This window comes from Agelaius tricolor, unplaced genomic scaffold (genome assembly GCF_023055355.1).
Source record: "Agelaius tricolor isolate 1412-34295 unplaced genomic scaffold, bAgeTri1.0.p SCAF_19, whole genome shotgun sequence".
NCBI lineage: Eukaryota > Metazoa > Chordata > Aves > Passeriformes > Icteridae > Agelaius > Agelaius tricolor.
The window spans coordinates 3,664,763-3,678,743 of NW_027269279.1; the positions used below are offsets into that span (position 1 = coordinate 3,664,763).

At 46.1% G+C, this 13,981-nt stretch overlaps 1 protein-coding gene across 1 annotated transcript; it reads left to right on the forward strand.

The window, feature by feature from the left end:
- The first annotated feature begins 1,214 nt into the window (after positions 1–1,214).
- On the forward strand, positions 1,215–13,643 carry LOC139598353 (cytochrome P450 3A9-like). Its single transcript, XM_071444674.1, has 13 exons — positions 1,215–1,335; positions 3,879–3,972; positions 5,969–6,021; positions 7,134–7,233; positions 7,792–7,905; positions 8,182–8,270; positions 8,912–9,060; positions 9,913–10,040; positions 10,704–10,788; positions 11,130–11,290; positions 11,711–11,937; positions 12,749–12,911; positions 13,037–13,643. The coding sequence occupies exons 1-13, from the start codon at positions 1,265–1,267 to the stop codon at positions 13,127–13,129; spliced, it is 1,527 nt and encodes a 508-aa protein (XP_071300775.1). The 5' UTR covers positions 1,215–1,264; the 3' UTR covers positions 13,130–13,643.
- Positions 13,644–13,981: the final 338 nt, after the last annotated feature.

Consider the following 13,981-nt stretch of genomic DNA (forward strand, 5'->3'; position numbering starts at 1 on the left):
CTAAAACAAACTGTGTTTATTACAAAATAATCTACAACTGTTCTGTCTCCAAAGGCCAGTGCAAAGGCCAGGGCAAAAGAGAAATGAGATACAAATGTTGAGATAAGGCAGATGATGCTCCTTGGGATGTGGACTGAGATCCACTGCTCGGTCAGTGCAGTGTCTATCACAGCCACATCCTTGCAGACACAAGGCTCCTGATGTGCCAAAAAATTAAAACACCACCCAACTTGCCCCAATGCAGACAGTAAACTCCCTTCTGAAGGCAGCAGCTCTGCTAATATGAAGGGAATTGCTCATTTTAGAATTCTGAATAAAGCTCTAAAATTGCTATAGTGCACACCAATGCAAACCATAGAACTTCCTGCCCTGGCTTGATCCCCACTAACAAACACCATCCAAAGAGCTCAGTTTTCTCCATACCATAATCTCCCCTCAGCACATCCACACCTGCTCTTGGTTTTCAGCATCATCCTTACAGGAGAGCCTGTACAAAATTCATGTTTTCCCTTTTCCTGTGCCTTTTCCTCAGCTGTGGCAGAAGGGTGGGCATGAGTTTTATTCACAAGCCATGAGTGCTTGTGCTTTGGAAAGGGTGGCACTTCAACTGTTTACAGTTGTGGAGTGACAACATTTCTCTTACATAACACCTGGCCACAGGCCAGCAAACAAGGTGGACTGGACTTCTAGAGCCTTTAGAGGGGACAAATAGTTAGAAGCTGCTTCTGACTCACCGCAGGCAGCACTTGCACTTCACAACACAGAGAGAGAGAGAGAGAGATTTCAAACAAAATCTTAAATTCTGTCAAAGTTGATTCATCTGCTAGAAAAGCTCTTGTCATACAATATGTGAATAACCTTTTCCCTTCTCTTTCCCTTTTGTAAACCAACTCTGACACCTGCTATGGGATTTACCTTTTCATTGTAACCTGTTTTTATTTAGTTTGGTGTAGGAGCCCAGGGGCATGAGTCAATGGGAAGGCAGTTATTACTTACAACAGGGAAACCAGCTGAAATGTTTGGCAACACATGCATTAAATAACTTGAACCTTAGACAGTTCAGTCTATCACATGAATGGTGTTTTTCAGATTAGCAGGCTTTTCTACCTTTACCTTCCACTCCTCCTCCTTTGTCACAGAAGGAGGGCCCCTAAATCATATGACTGGATAAAAAAGATTGCACAGTGTGAAACACTCCTATTTCCTACTGACGAGGGACAAGCACGTCAAGGCAGAACTCAGAGCCAATCAGAGAAGAACTGAAATGACCCTTCTGCCTTCTTTCTCTACAGAAACATGGGCCCTTGTACTTCTTTTCATGGTCGTCCTTCTAGTGTGAGTAAAATATTCTTTATTGATTCTCTGCTCCTGCCATTTCTCTCTTTTTGCCATTGCTCACTTTCATACAACTAATCTGCTGAAGAGTAGATGTGATTTCCACTTTTCCATCATCTAACCAGGCTCTGGGATGTAGCAGAGAAGTCTAAAGACTGAACATGTGTGTGATCTTGCTCCAAGGTTTGGAGTATTCCCATCCAGTTATGAGATTACTGCTCAGCATCAAAGAAATAATTGGATAATAACAATGCCAGGTACTGGTTACCATCAGGGTGCTGGTTTCAGTCAGGGTCCTGACCCATCAGGTGATTTTTCACAGACATCCAGCTGTGCCTCCCTGGCTGAGGCTGCTCTGCAGGCGAGCCAGTAGAATATGACCCTCCTGCACAGGTGGAGAGCAGCAGAAAAGCACCAGGAGAAGAATATCTGTAGGATCAGTTTTTACTCCTGACTTCTTCCATGGTGCCCAGCTAAGATTCTCCTCAGGGGCACCTGGACAAGGAGGGGTCGTTTGCAGAGGTTTGATTTCCATCCCATGTTCCTCCTCACAGCTACCCATGCTGGGGGAAGGAGTGGAGCACAGAGCAATGTCAGCCACCTGCTCCTGGCTTTCCAGACAAAATCCCACAGCAGAAATGTACCCCCAGTGCTTCAGGGCACCCCTGCTACTGAGGAAATGCTGTCCTTGGCTTTCAGCACTGCAGCAGGGCAGGGCTGGGTAAAAACCCCTGACTGATGTGGTGCACACAAGCACAGCCCATTTGTCTGCCCTGGCAATGCTCCAGCCACAGCAGTTCAGCAAGCTCAGAGTTTTAGCCATATTTTTCCTGTGATTTGGATCACTGAAAGGCCTGTTTGGGGCTGGCTCTTACCAAAAAAACCCCAACAAAACAAAACAAAAAACCCTCACTGAACCCCAAAGCAAACCAAACTAACAAAACCAAAAAAGCCACCCTGAATCTTGACCCAAGCTCTCCTATTTCAGTAACTCTGTGGTTATCTGAGATTGCTGCTTACCAGACTTGTGCCTTCTGCAGGCCCCTGTAATTCTGTTGTGGCAAAAGGGACTAAACCCAGATCTCTGTGTTCTGACATCAGAGCTAAAATATAAATTTCACTGCCCATTGACACAGAGAGGTTGTTTAGATGCTTCTTGTCCAGCTGGAGCAACACTGTTCCAGTTCACACATGAGAGAACTTCAGCCATTTCTGATTCACATCCATGGTAGGAAGAAGTAATGATTATTCTTTGGCTTTACACTGAATGGTTCTTTTCAGTCTGCAGAAAACCCTGACACATTTTACTTGTAGGAGTGTTAGACTACATTTTCCTGGCCATATTTCAAGTGGTCTAAGCCTGTTTTCGTACAGTATTTCTGGGCTTTGTAACCAGCCCTGCCTGACATTTTCTGACATCTTTGGCTACCTATAAACATTACAAATGAGAATCCACAATCATTTGATTCCTAGCACCGAATTAACCTTTGACAAAAAAAAAGTTAAACATTGACAGACTGAGTTGTGTGAATCCTTTTTTCACCTGAACACACCCAGCTCCTCATTTTTCACCTGTCCTGCTTGGACCATAAGTTGGTATCTGGACTTTTTACTCTGGCAGAAGCTGTGCTGGGGGACACTGATCTCATTTGGGCTCCCGAGAATTTAAAAAAAGCATTGGTAATTGTAAGGGAGACCCTCCCTATGTCTCAACCTAGATTTTGGCTTTTCAAATAAGCATCCCCAAGATCCTGTCTGAGCAGCTGCTGCCTCGTGACCTGAAGAGGATCTCTGATAACATCCCCCGGCCAAACTTTCCCTGCTTTACATCCTTTCTGCAATGAACTGCTCACTTGGGAAGCTGCAGCTACTAACTAAAACCAAATATTTTGAGGAGCTCTTTCAACATAGCCAAAGACGAGCTTCAAAGGGCTGCAGCCCAGGCCCTTGTTGAGAAAGAGAAAGCCCCAAGGTAGGAGCAATAACTTCAGAGCTGCCAGGAAGGGTGCTTCAGAGGAAAGAAATTTGCAAGGCTGTCAATAAAATCTAAAGAGAAAACCATCAAGACTAGGCTTCCACTGAGCTAATGCTGGACTAAGGGAAGGAGAACAATTACTGAAATTGAAGTACAGTTTGACAAAAGGCCCTGTTTGGGACATAATTCCTGGCATTGCTTTGATTTCTCTTCAATTCAAACATGTTAGCTTGGTGTTCCTTCTTCCAGCTCTGTTTTCTGCCTCTCCTTTGGTAGACAATGAGCCCCTTTTAGGACTTTTGCTCAAGATTTCTAGATGCTGTCTCCACAGGTGGTCTGGTGGAAACAATTGCTTTCACACCAAAAGGATCCCTCTGAAGCTCTGTGTGAGCCTTACCATGGTTATCAAGTAGTTTTTTACAGGGCAGTTTTCACTTGCTTTTTTTCCACCACTTGGTTCAACCTCCTCTCCCTCATGTCCCAGGGGATGTTGCTGCAGTGTCGAGGTTGAGGAGAGCTCACATCCCAGTGCCACAGTGCTGTAACACTTCTCTTTTCTGTCCCGCAGGTATGGGATCTGGCCGTTTGGTCTGTTCAAGAAGTTGGGCATTCCTGGGCCAAGACCTCTTCCTTTCTTTGGGACATCCCTGGAATATCGCAAAGTGAGTGCCTGAAGCTGCCTTTGCTGGCACAGCTGTAGCTGAACAGATACAGAGTGCTGATAAGTTGTCTCCAAATGCCAGCTCCTCTGTCACGCAGGGCCTGTGCACAGGTGTGGTGGGTTTGCACTGGAGGCATTCACAGAAGTGATGCAAAGCTTCTGTTTAAGTGACAATCTGTTTGAACCAATGGAAAGCTGTACACACCTCTGTGAAAAACATAAGCTAAAGACAAAAGAAACCTGGGAACTCACTCTTTTCTGGTAACCAAAGAGATAACAGGGGCCAGGCCTGGTCGGGCGGCCCCTGCTGCAGGTCAGGCCCCATTCCTGTGGTGCTGGGCAGGTGAGGGGAGTGTGTGTGGGGGGCTGAGGCCGGGCCAGGCCGTGGCTGCAATTTCTGACATCTTGGTGCTACTGGGCCCAGCCTGGCTGCCTCCCCAGGGCCCAGCCGGGTCTGCCAGCCTCAGGAGCAGCCCTGGGCCTGGCCAGCTCGGCCAAGATTCTACCACCATTGAGATTAGCCCAAAACGACTGGGCCGGGGAGAGGAGAAGCCATTAGCCCCCCTCAGCCACAGTTCCTGCCACAAACTACTGGGCCCAGCCCAGTGTGACCATCTGCAGGCCCTGGGCGAGATATTAACTCTCTCAGTGCTTCAATCCTCCCTAGAGAAAGAAACAAAATGCCGGCAGTGTAGAGGAACAACATGAGCACACTGAAGTCAGTACAGAAGAAGTCAAGTCCCAGATGAGAGGGATGAGGAGATGTCTTGATCTTAGGGCTGAAATCCTCCTTTAAAGCTATGGAGGAAGATTCTTTTTCCCTATAATGCATGAAAGTATGAGGAGATGAAAGTGTTCAAATTGTAGATATTGAACAAAGGGTTCCATGCTAAAGTAAGCAGATGTTAAAGTAGCTGTGATCCTATGAGAAGTTTGAACAGAGAAGGAGAGAAGAGTGATGAAGATCCTGCGCCCCCAGGAAGATGATTTCAGAGACAGATAATGAGAACCTTTGTCTTGAACAGCTCATCTCTAAAACAGTATCCCAGAAGTTGACATGGCCCATAAACACAGCTGTGGGAAAAGCTTGTGGAAAATGGGAGGGATTTCATGATTGCAGATTTCCCCAGGTGGCTGCTGTTTGTGGAAGTTAAAAGCCACAAGAGAACTATTTTCTTGTGGAGAGATCTCCATAACATTAACAAGAGGGACTTCTCTTCCCTAAGGGAACTGAAGAAAGACTATTCTAGAAGTGGCAAACTGACTGAAATTTTAGGTTTTGTTTCTTTATGTTTCTTTTGTTTCTTTATGTTGTCAAGAAAGGTTGCAGGGGGAGGAGAAGTGTCCTGAAGGTTTTGTTCTTATTCTTATTACTCTTTTAGTTACTGTTAATATTTTTTTCTTTTAAAGGCTTTTAAAGTTTTGAGCCTGCTTTGCATTTCTCCTAATCCTACCTCACAGCAGGAAATGAAGAAGTGCATTCTAGTGAGTGCACTGATGATTGGTCAGCACTGAACCCACCAGACTAATTGGTGCATTGGCTGGGAAATCTCAAATTGGCAAAGCAAAACCACTACAAAAGACCAGTGTGGGATAAGGCTCAGCAGCACAGACCAAGGGGCATCCCCAGAGGAGCACTCCTGGCTGGCTGATTTCCAGCTGCCCTTTGCCAGCGCCCTGGCCAAGAGCTCCCTCAAAGCACAGTGCACATTCACGCCTCATCGTGGCTTTGGCTGCTCATAAAGCAGCTCTGAACATTAGTTTAAGGCTTTTCCTCCCCACCCACCATGTCCAACATCTTCCCTTCCACTGCATCCTCTCTCAGAGAACTCAGCACCAACACTGCCAGATCTCAAGGAGCATTCAGACAACACTCTCACACACGGTGGGATTTTTGGGGCTGACCTGTGCAGGTCCAGGAGTTGGACTTGGATGGTCCTTGTGGGTCTTTTTCAGTCCAGGATAACCCAATACAATTTTTAAATTGCATTCCACAGGGTTTCCTGGAATTTGACACAGAATGTTTCAAGAAATACGGGAAAATCTGGGGGTGAGTACGAGCCACTGATCTCTTCGGAGAATAAAACTAGAATCTGCACAAATGGAAGAACACGTTCATTAGGAACATGTTCATTTCTCCACCTGCAGCCCTGAAAGTCCCAACAGGATGAGAGCAGCAGTGACAGGGTGCTGCAGGTGGCTTACTTGGAGCCTGGTGACACAGAGCTGTGACACTGTCACATCATACAGAAACTATTTTGACCAGTGCTGTGAAAAGCAGTTTAAATCTGGTAACAAAAGGCCCTCACCTGCCCCTAACAAAATCATCAGCAGAACTATTTACTTCAGCAGGATCTGGAACTGGGAGGTTGGGTTCCTCTGGTTTACCAACAGCAAAGGAATGTGAGTGACTCCCTTTGGAGCTGATCCAAAGAATTCCTTGTGCTGCTGATCCCCACCTGCTGCAGCAGGAGCTGCTGCAGTTATGGCTCTTCTGTTCTAGACACCTCCTCCCATAGCTTTCATCACAGTTGTTATAACTTAGGCTACAACCTTGCATATCCTGCAAGATGCATCCACTGGTCCCTACAGCAGCTTTAAGAAATGGAGTCTGGAAAATATATGTTTGCACAAATGGGTAGAGAGCACAGATCAGCTTAATCTACATCTGTTCCAGGAAAGCCTTCAGAACTGGCAGCTTAAAAAGACAAAACCAAGGACTGAGTTTCATCTCCAAGGATGTCTCAGTGCTGTCAGCCCAAGTCTCCAGACATCCAACTCAAGAGCCTGAAAGGGGTCGAACAAGTTTCCTTCTAATACTGTAATGTGCTTAAGTGCCTGGAAAAACACAGAGAGTCAGGGGAGGAAGTGAAGACACTTGCTTCATTTAGTATCTGGTCCTTTGAGCAACTGAGCTCTGCTCATTTCCCAGTGAATTTGGAGTGTGTATATCCCCCTTTACCATTTCCAAAACCAGATGGGAAAAGGTCTAGGAGTCCTTTTCCATCTCTACTTTCTACAATTTTGTACTCAGACAACAGAGCAACAAGGCTGCTGATGGAAGAACATTAGATCAACACATGGGCATCTCGTGGGCATCAGCCAAGCCTTACACTTAAATTATCTGCGGTTATTTACCTGGTTCTCTTCTCCCCCCACCAGGATTTACGATGGCAGACAGCCCACGCTGGCTGTCACAGACCCCCAGATCATCAAATCTGTGCTGGTTAAAGATTGTTACACCACCTTCACCAACCGCAGGGTAAGAGCACAAGTGCTGTGATCGACCACAGAGTCCAGAAAAGTGCAGGGGGAGACAGGCATGCCAAGCATGCTTTGGGAACCAGTGGCTGCACTACAGGGATTGCTGAACACAACCACTGCACGTCACTGTTCCCCTGCCTTACAGCCTGAACTGCACACACGGGCTGGCAGAGGGAGCAGACCAAGTCTGTTCTCACACCTATTACATATTTATGCATATATGGATGGATTTGGGTCTGTGGGAGCGTGCAGGAATCTATAAGGGTACACACGTGCCACCAGCTGGGATGCAGGGATGGGACATGGCGGGTACACACAGACATGCAGGTGTTGGACTTGTGCTGGGGCTGGGAATAGCATCTCACTGTTGGTTTAGTGTAGGAAAGGAGTTTATTTATGGATGTGTGCCTTGAGAGAGGCTGTTTGTCAGGCCACAGCTTGCTGCCAGCAGCAATGCCACTGGAAGAGCCCGGGCAGGGGCTTGTGTGCCACATTGCACCCCTGCAAGGAGGCTGCTCTCTTTCCTGGGGTTAACTCTGCCCGCTTGCCCCTGCAGCGCGCGGACCTGGCCGGGGTACTGACCAACGCCATCTCATTAGCTGAAGATGACCACTGGAAAAGGCTCCGTACTGTGCTCTCTCCAACCTTCACCAGTGGGAAACTGAAGGAGGTAAACCAGCGGGGCAGGTACAGACTAAATCAGAGCCAGTAAGCAGTGTTTTCAGGCTGAGATTATCACAGGGGTCTGATTTCTTTAGTCAGAGCCCGGCAACTAAGCTGGCCTGTTTGACTAATGCCTAACTGAAACCAGAAAACTCTTAAAATAAATCCTGAGCAGAGAGATTTTATTTGTAAATATTCATGACACTCCCTGTAGTCTCCATGAGCCTGTGTAAAGGAGTAAAATGTATTGTCCTGAAGTGACCATGCCTGGTTTGTGTTACAGATGTTCCCTATAATGAAGCACTATGGGGAAGCTTTGGTGAAGAATGTTCAAAAGCAAGTGAAAGAGAACAGCTCAATATCTGTAAAGGAGTAAGTAGCTGCTAAGAGCAGCAGGCAGAGCAAACCTTGTTAAAAGTGCTGTGGTTCATTGGCTACCAGCAATGCAGATCTTTCCCTGGGTCAGTCAGGGCTCTGAAAGGAGGAATGGGACTTACTGAAAGCCTGACTGGAAATTTAAAAGGGGAAAATTTCATTTGGATGTTAGGAAACTTCCCAGAGGTATGTAGGAAGGAAAGTGCTCCAGCATAGCTTTGTGAATCCAGAGATCCAAGATGTCCCATTCCAAGCTTGGAAGAGGGGGCTGTGCTGGGTGGAACTAGACCACTCCCAGGGCTTGTTTGAGGCAAGGTGTGCTGCCACCCCTCCTCAAGAGGTTAAATGCTAAATTTCACATGCTGTCCTTCCACCAACCCATTCCATGTTGTTGTAAAATCCTTGGAAAAAGCTGTCTGACTTCAAAACCTGTGCAGTCTTGAAACAAAAGCTCTCTAAAAATCTATCCCCTTCTCTAGAAGTGCTGTTCAGTGCCACATAGCCAATTTTCTCTTCCAACCTAAGGCAGGAGGTCTTCTGAGACTTTATATTTGAATGTCACATAGACATGAGGAAAAAAATACATTCATTGAGTCCAAATATTTAACCACAGTCTATGTTTTTCTACTTTCCATCAGCATCTTTGGGAGCTACAGCATGGATGTGGTCACCAGCACTTCCTTTGGTGTGAACATTGACTCCATGAACAACCCCAAGGACCCCTTTGTCAGAGAGATGAAGAAACTGGTCAAGTTTGACTTTTTTAACCCAGTCTTCCTCTTGTCATGTAAGTGACTCCAGGTTTTGCTTGGATAACTTCCCTTGCTAGGAATGAATTGCTGTCCCTTGTCTCATCAGTTCCTCATTGTGAGCTTCATGCTGAAATCCTGGGGATGAGATGGGTAAAAGCTTCCTCCACCTTTGGCATCCCCAGTGCAAGAAACTTATGAACCACCCAGAAATATCCAGTAAAGTGCTGGGAAATTATTTAAAGGTTGAAAAGCAAGTGAGGCTTGAGGAGAGCACTGCTATCTGAAATGCATTTTCTGGAAGTGAGGGCTTAGTGGGGACTGTAATTAGATGCAATTTCCTCCAGTGCAATAGCTTAGCAGCAATGGACCTTAAATGAATGTCAGATACCTTGCTGAAACCCAGGGAAAGTTTGGATCTGTCCACAGAGGAGATTCTGGTGCTGTAGATTTCATGAAACTATAGAGAGTATGAAGATCCAGTTTCTATGAGGAAGGAAAAGCCTTGAAAGGGACTTGAAAATGTTTGCATGATCACAGCAAGGCAGTGAACAGCTCAGCCTGAACAAAGAACTCAGAATTTTCAGTATTTCTCTTGTGAGCCACAAGAGAAATATGCCTGTTGTGTCCAGACCTTAGAAATCAGAGCCTTAGAAATAGGAGGTGGAATATGCCTTGGTCTTCTCTTAAATGAATGATTATACCCAGCTTGGTTGTGCCCATGTGATGCAAAAACTATTCCAAGGGAATGAAACAGAGGGAAAAAAGGCAAAGTGTATGCTTTTCTCATCTAAAGAAATTTAAAAAGGAAATAAATTCCCAGTAGCATCCACAGCTATCAGGAGGGTTTTTTTTAAAGAGTGCAATTTAATTTTATATTTATTTTTCAGTTGCCTTCCCATTCCTTATTCCTGTCATGGCCAAGATGAACGTAAATATCTTCCCCAATGATGCTGTAGATTTTTTCATGAGATCCCTTGCCAAAATTAAGCAGGATCGTGAAAAGGAGGCTCACAAGGTGAGTAGGAATTTGAGAGCAATTGTGGCAGAAAGAACACTGAAGTGAGATATAATTAGGGTGATGATATCAAAGGTGAAGCCAAAGTACAATGACTCAACAAAACCCTGAGCCTACTCAAGTGTAAACACTTCATTTTAATACTGTCAGAAAAGCCCCACCTGACCCGTCCTGGCAGAGAATCAGGAGGACTTTGTACATCCGTGATCTGAAGCTAAATCCAGATAAAGGCTGAGCAGAATTGGACTAACCTCAGTCTGCAGCACTTGTAATGAGAGGGTGAAGACTCCCTGAAGAAGATTAGGCAGAGGATGAGCAAGTGCAGAGTAAGCAGCACATGAGTAGCAAAATCACCTTTAGGGTTGTGCCTTCCCCTCTTGCTTTTCAAAAACTGCAGCTTGCTTCCTGACAAAATTCTGCCTTTTAGAGTTTGGATCCCTTTACCCAAATTCATTCAAGACACTGCTCTCCCACCCAGTGGCTTAATGGACAGTACAGACAGGTTTCCAAAATAAAAAGCAAATGTTACATTTCTCAATAAGGAAGTTGTGTGCATTTTGGGGATGCTCTCAGTCTAAAACTTGTGCTTAGGCTGTGAAATCTGCTTATCTAAGCCATCCAATGAAGCTGTCACCAAAGAGACTCTCCTGCTTTCCCTCCCAGGGCAGGGTAGATTTCCTGCAGCTGATGATCGAATCCCAGCGCTCAGCCAGCCAGGAGAAGAATGAAGCAAATCACTCACATAAAGGTAACAACAGCCAAATCCCCATCATGGGCACAGGGCTGTGGGAGTGAGGAGAATAGGGGGAGGTGTTTGTGTCACCATCATCTTCACCACCCAGCTCCAGATGGAGCTCTGTCTCCTGGTAGCAGCACTAGGTATTAAGATCCCAGGAGCAGGACTGCCATGTCAGTTATTTATGCCCAGGAAATCACCTGCCTCCTCTATCAAATGGATTTTTCCAGGCAGGTAGAGCAGTTATGAAAGCGTTATCAGCACACAACTGCAACAAACCTGCCTCAACACCACCTGCTGCCTGCTCCTTGCTGAGACCATCAGCCAACACTGCTTTTCTCCTCTCCCCACAGCCCTGACCGACATAGAGGTCCTGGCCCAGGCATTCATCTTCATCTTTGCTGGGTATGAACCCACCAGCAACACCTTAGGTTTCCTGGCCTATGAGCTGGCCATGCACCCTGATGTGCAGGAAAAGGTGCTGCAGGAGATTGACACAGTCCTGCCCAACAAGGTAAGGAGGACCCTGAGTGATGGGGAGGACTCTGACCCTGCAGGCCTCCTGGTTCAGTCAGGGCAATGAGACATCTCTTGGAAAATCCATGGTGTTTAGGAGCTAGAGATCTGGCAGACAGACACTCAGACAACTCAGCCCTGCAGTGGTTTTCTTTTGGCAGCTGGAACCTTCCAGCCACCCCAACTGCCATTTGCCACACTCTGCAGAAGAGCACGTGGATTTCCAAGCATTTCCATGACTCAGAGGTGGAAAAATGAAACCAATTGCTCAATTTCTACCTTACATTTTGTTCTTCAGTGAGTCTGAGTCAAATTTGGGGCAGTGGGGGTTGAGGATACTATTGTTCCTACAGTCATTTTAGGACAATCCAGTTCTGATGCCAACATGCCTGGTCACCTTCCTTGTGTTGTCCTGCAGGCTCCTCTCACGTACGAAGCAATTATGAAATTGGAATATCTTGACATGACAGTGAATGAAACCCTCAGGGTCTATCCCCTCGGGGGGCGGATTGAGAGAACCTGCAAGAAAGACGTGGAGATAAATGGAGTGACCATTCCCAAAGGAGTCGTGGTCACAATCCCACCCTACGTCCTGCACCGCGACCCCGAGTACTGGCCCAACCCAGATGAGTTCAGGCCAGAAAGGTACAAAAAGCTTAATGAAAGGGAAGAAATATCACTCTGCTTTTTCCTCAGTAATTAAGCATTAATCTCTGATTAGCTTCCTAATGGTGTTCTTCCTATCTTTTTGCAAACAATACGGATGAGAAATTGCAGGCTCGTGGGAATGTCATTTTAAAAGGAAACCGAGCTTTGTGCTTAAAGCAGGGTTTCAAACAACATAATCTTCTTGGGAGAATAGCACTGATACTCGCAGGATCTTGTACCCAGTTTTTAAGCTTCCTGAGAGTGGGTAAATTTGGAGGTTTTGTAACTGCTGGCCATCCTCTGTATAATCCTTCTTGTTGAACCTGTTCCTTACAAACAAGCTTCTACTAAATATGCCAGATTTGATCCTTCCAGAATTGCTTTCCCTCCTTGTTTTCAAGGATAACCTTCCCTAGCTGGTTATTTTCGTAATTGATATCTACTTCCCATTCCCAGAGAAACTGAAGCCATAGGCTGCTCCAAACCAAGATAACTTCTGGTTCTTCTCTCTCTAAATACCACAGACAGGAAATATCTGTCTCTGCGGGAGAGGATGCTGCCTGGATTTTCACTTTACTTCTCACTTCCACTAATCTGGATGGAGAGAATTAAAATTAAACCCTCAGGTGGGACCCCATCCTGTCTCTGACAAGGGCTTGGTCACAGCACTCAATTTCAGGGGTAGCCTGAGACACTTTAGGAAAAACCCAAACCAGGGCAGGGCAGCAGTGAGAGATCCCAGGATAAATAAGATGTGTAGGTTTTGTGGTTTTGCTGCCTTCCTTTCTTTTCCCCAACCATCCTCCAGGTTCAATAAGGAGAACAAGGAGTCCATAGACCCATACACATACCTGCCCTTTGGGGCTGGGCCCAGAAACTGCATTGGGATGAGGTTTGCTCTCCTGATTCTGAAAGTCGCCATCGTCTCCCTGCTGCAGCATTTCACCTTCCAGACCTGCAAAGAGACTCAGGTGAGGGGCACGTGGAGGGAGCCGGGTGCCAAGGCCAGACATTTCACACTTCCAGGCACTGCAGATCCAGCAGTGCCTGAACCTCTCATCCCTGCATGTTTAACTTATCCATCTCATTGTTGCAGATCCCAATCAAGCTGAGTTCAGTGGGGCTCCTAACACCAGAGAAGCCGATTATTCTGAAATTGGTGCCCCGGACTGAGCCTGCCAAGAACTGAAACCCAGCCACAGCCTCCAACACACAGGGACTGCCATGCTAACAAAGGGATCACACATCACAGGAAATCTCTCCTACACAGACAGACACAGAAGAGCAGCTCCAGTTAATTCTGGAAGCAATTACTACATATTTACTAATAAACATAACTGTCAGAAAGGTGACATGGACCACTGGGCAGTGACAATACACAGTCCCCTTAATTTTGATTGCAAAACAAGAAATAAATCCAAATGAGAATCTGATCATCGACTTCTAAAGGGACTTCTCCATCTGGAGGGAAGGAATTACTGCCACATCCAAAAAGCACAAGGTGTGATGGAAATTCAAATTGCCAGACCTCACTGGGCAGGGACGGGTACTGTTCTTCTGGTTGTATTGATGCTTGAAATTTCATGTATTCTGATTGAGATGACTGGTGTGGACTACATATCCTAGTTACCAACCCTCTCCTGTGCCATGTGTTAATTAAACTAAAGTGTGTACAAATACTGTCATTAAAAATGTTTGAGAGCTGCTCTGTGTCGTGTATAGTGGCTGATCACTTCCTATATAAAACCCATATTCAGCCTCAACCCTTGAAATCATCCATGTACATTGCTTTCCACTTAATTTAATGAATCTGATCCTTCATTTAACACCATCAAACCCTCCCATTTGTACAGTATTTTGCAAACACTCCAGCTCCCACCTCTTACTTTGATTAAGAGGGTGCCTTCAGTTCAGCCCTGGCCAACCCTCTCCCATGCTGGATTGACAGAGGATGGATCAGAGAGAGCAGCAGCTCCCAGGAGGAGAGGACAGCCCTGCAGGAGGGCCAGTGCTCCTGGAGGAATGGTCTGCACACAGCCTG

Excerpts from the sequence above, each read along its gene's own strand:
- LOC139598353 (XM_071444674.1), top strand. The coding sequence starts at position 1,265 with ATGACCCTTCTGCCTTCTTTCTCTACAGAAACATGGGCCCTTGTACTT. Across the intron at positions 6,022-7,133 it reads AAATACGGGAAAATCTGGGG|GATTTACGATGGCAGACAGC; the intron begins GTGAGTACGAGC and ends TCCCCCCACCAG. Across the intron at positions 8,271-8,911 it reads AGCTCAATATCTGTAAAGGA|CATCTTTGGGAGCTACAGCA; the intron begins GTAAGTAGCTGC and ends ACTTTCCATCAG.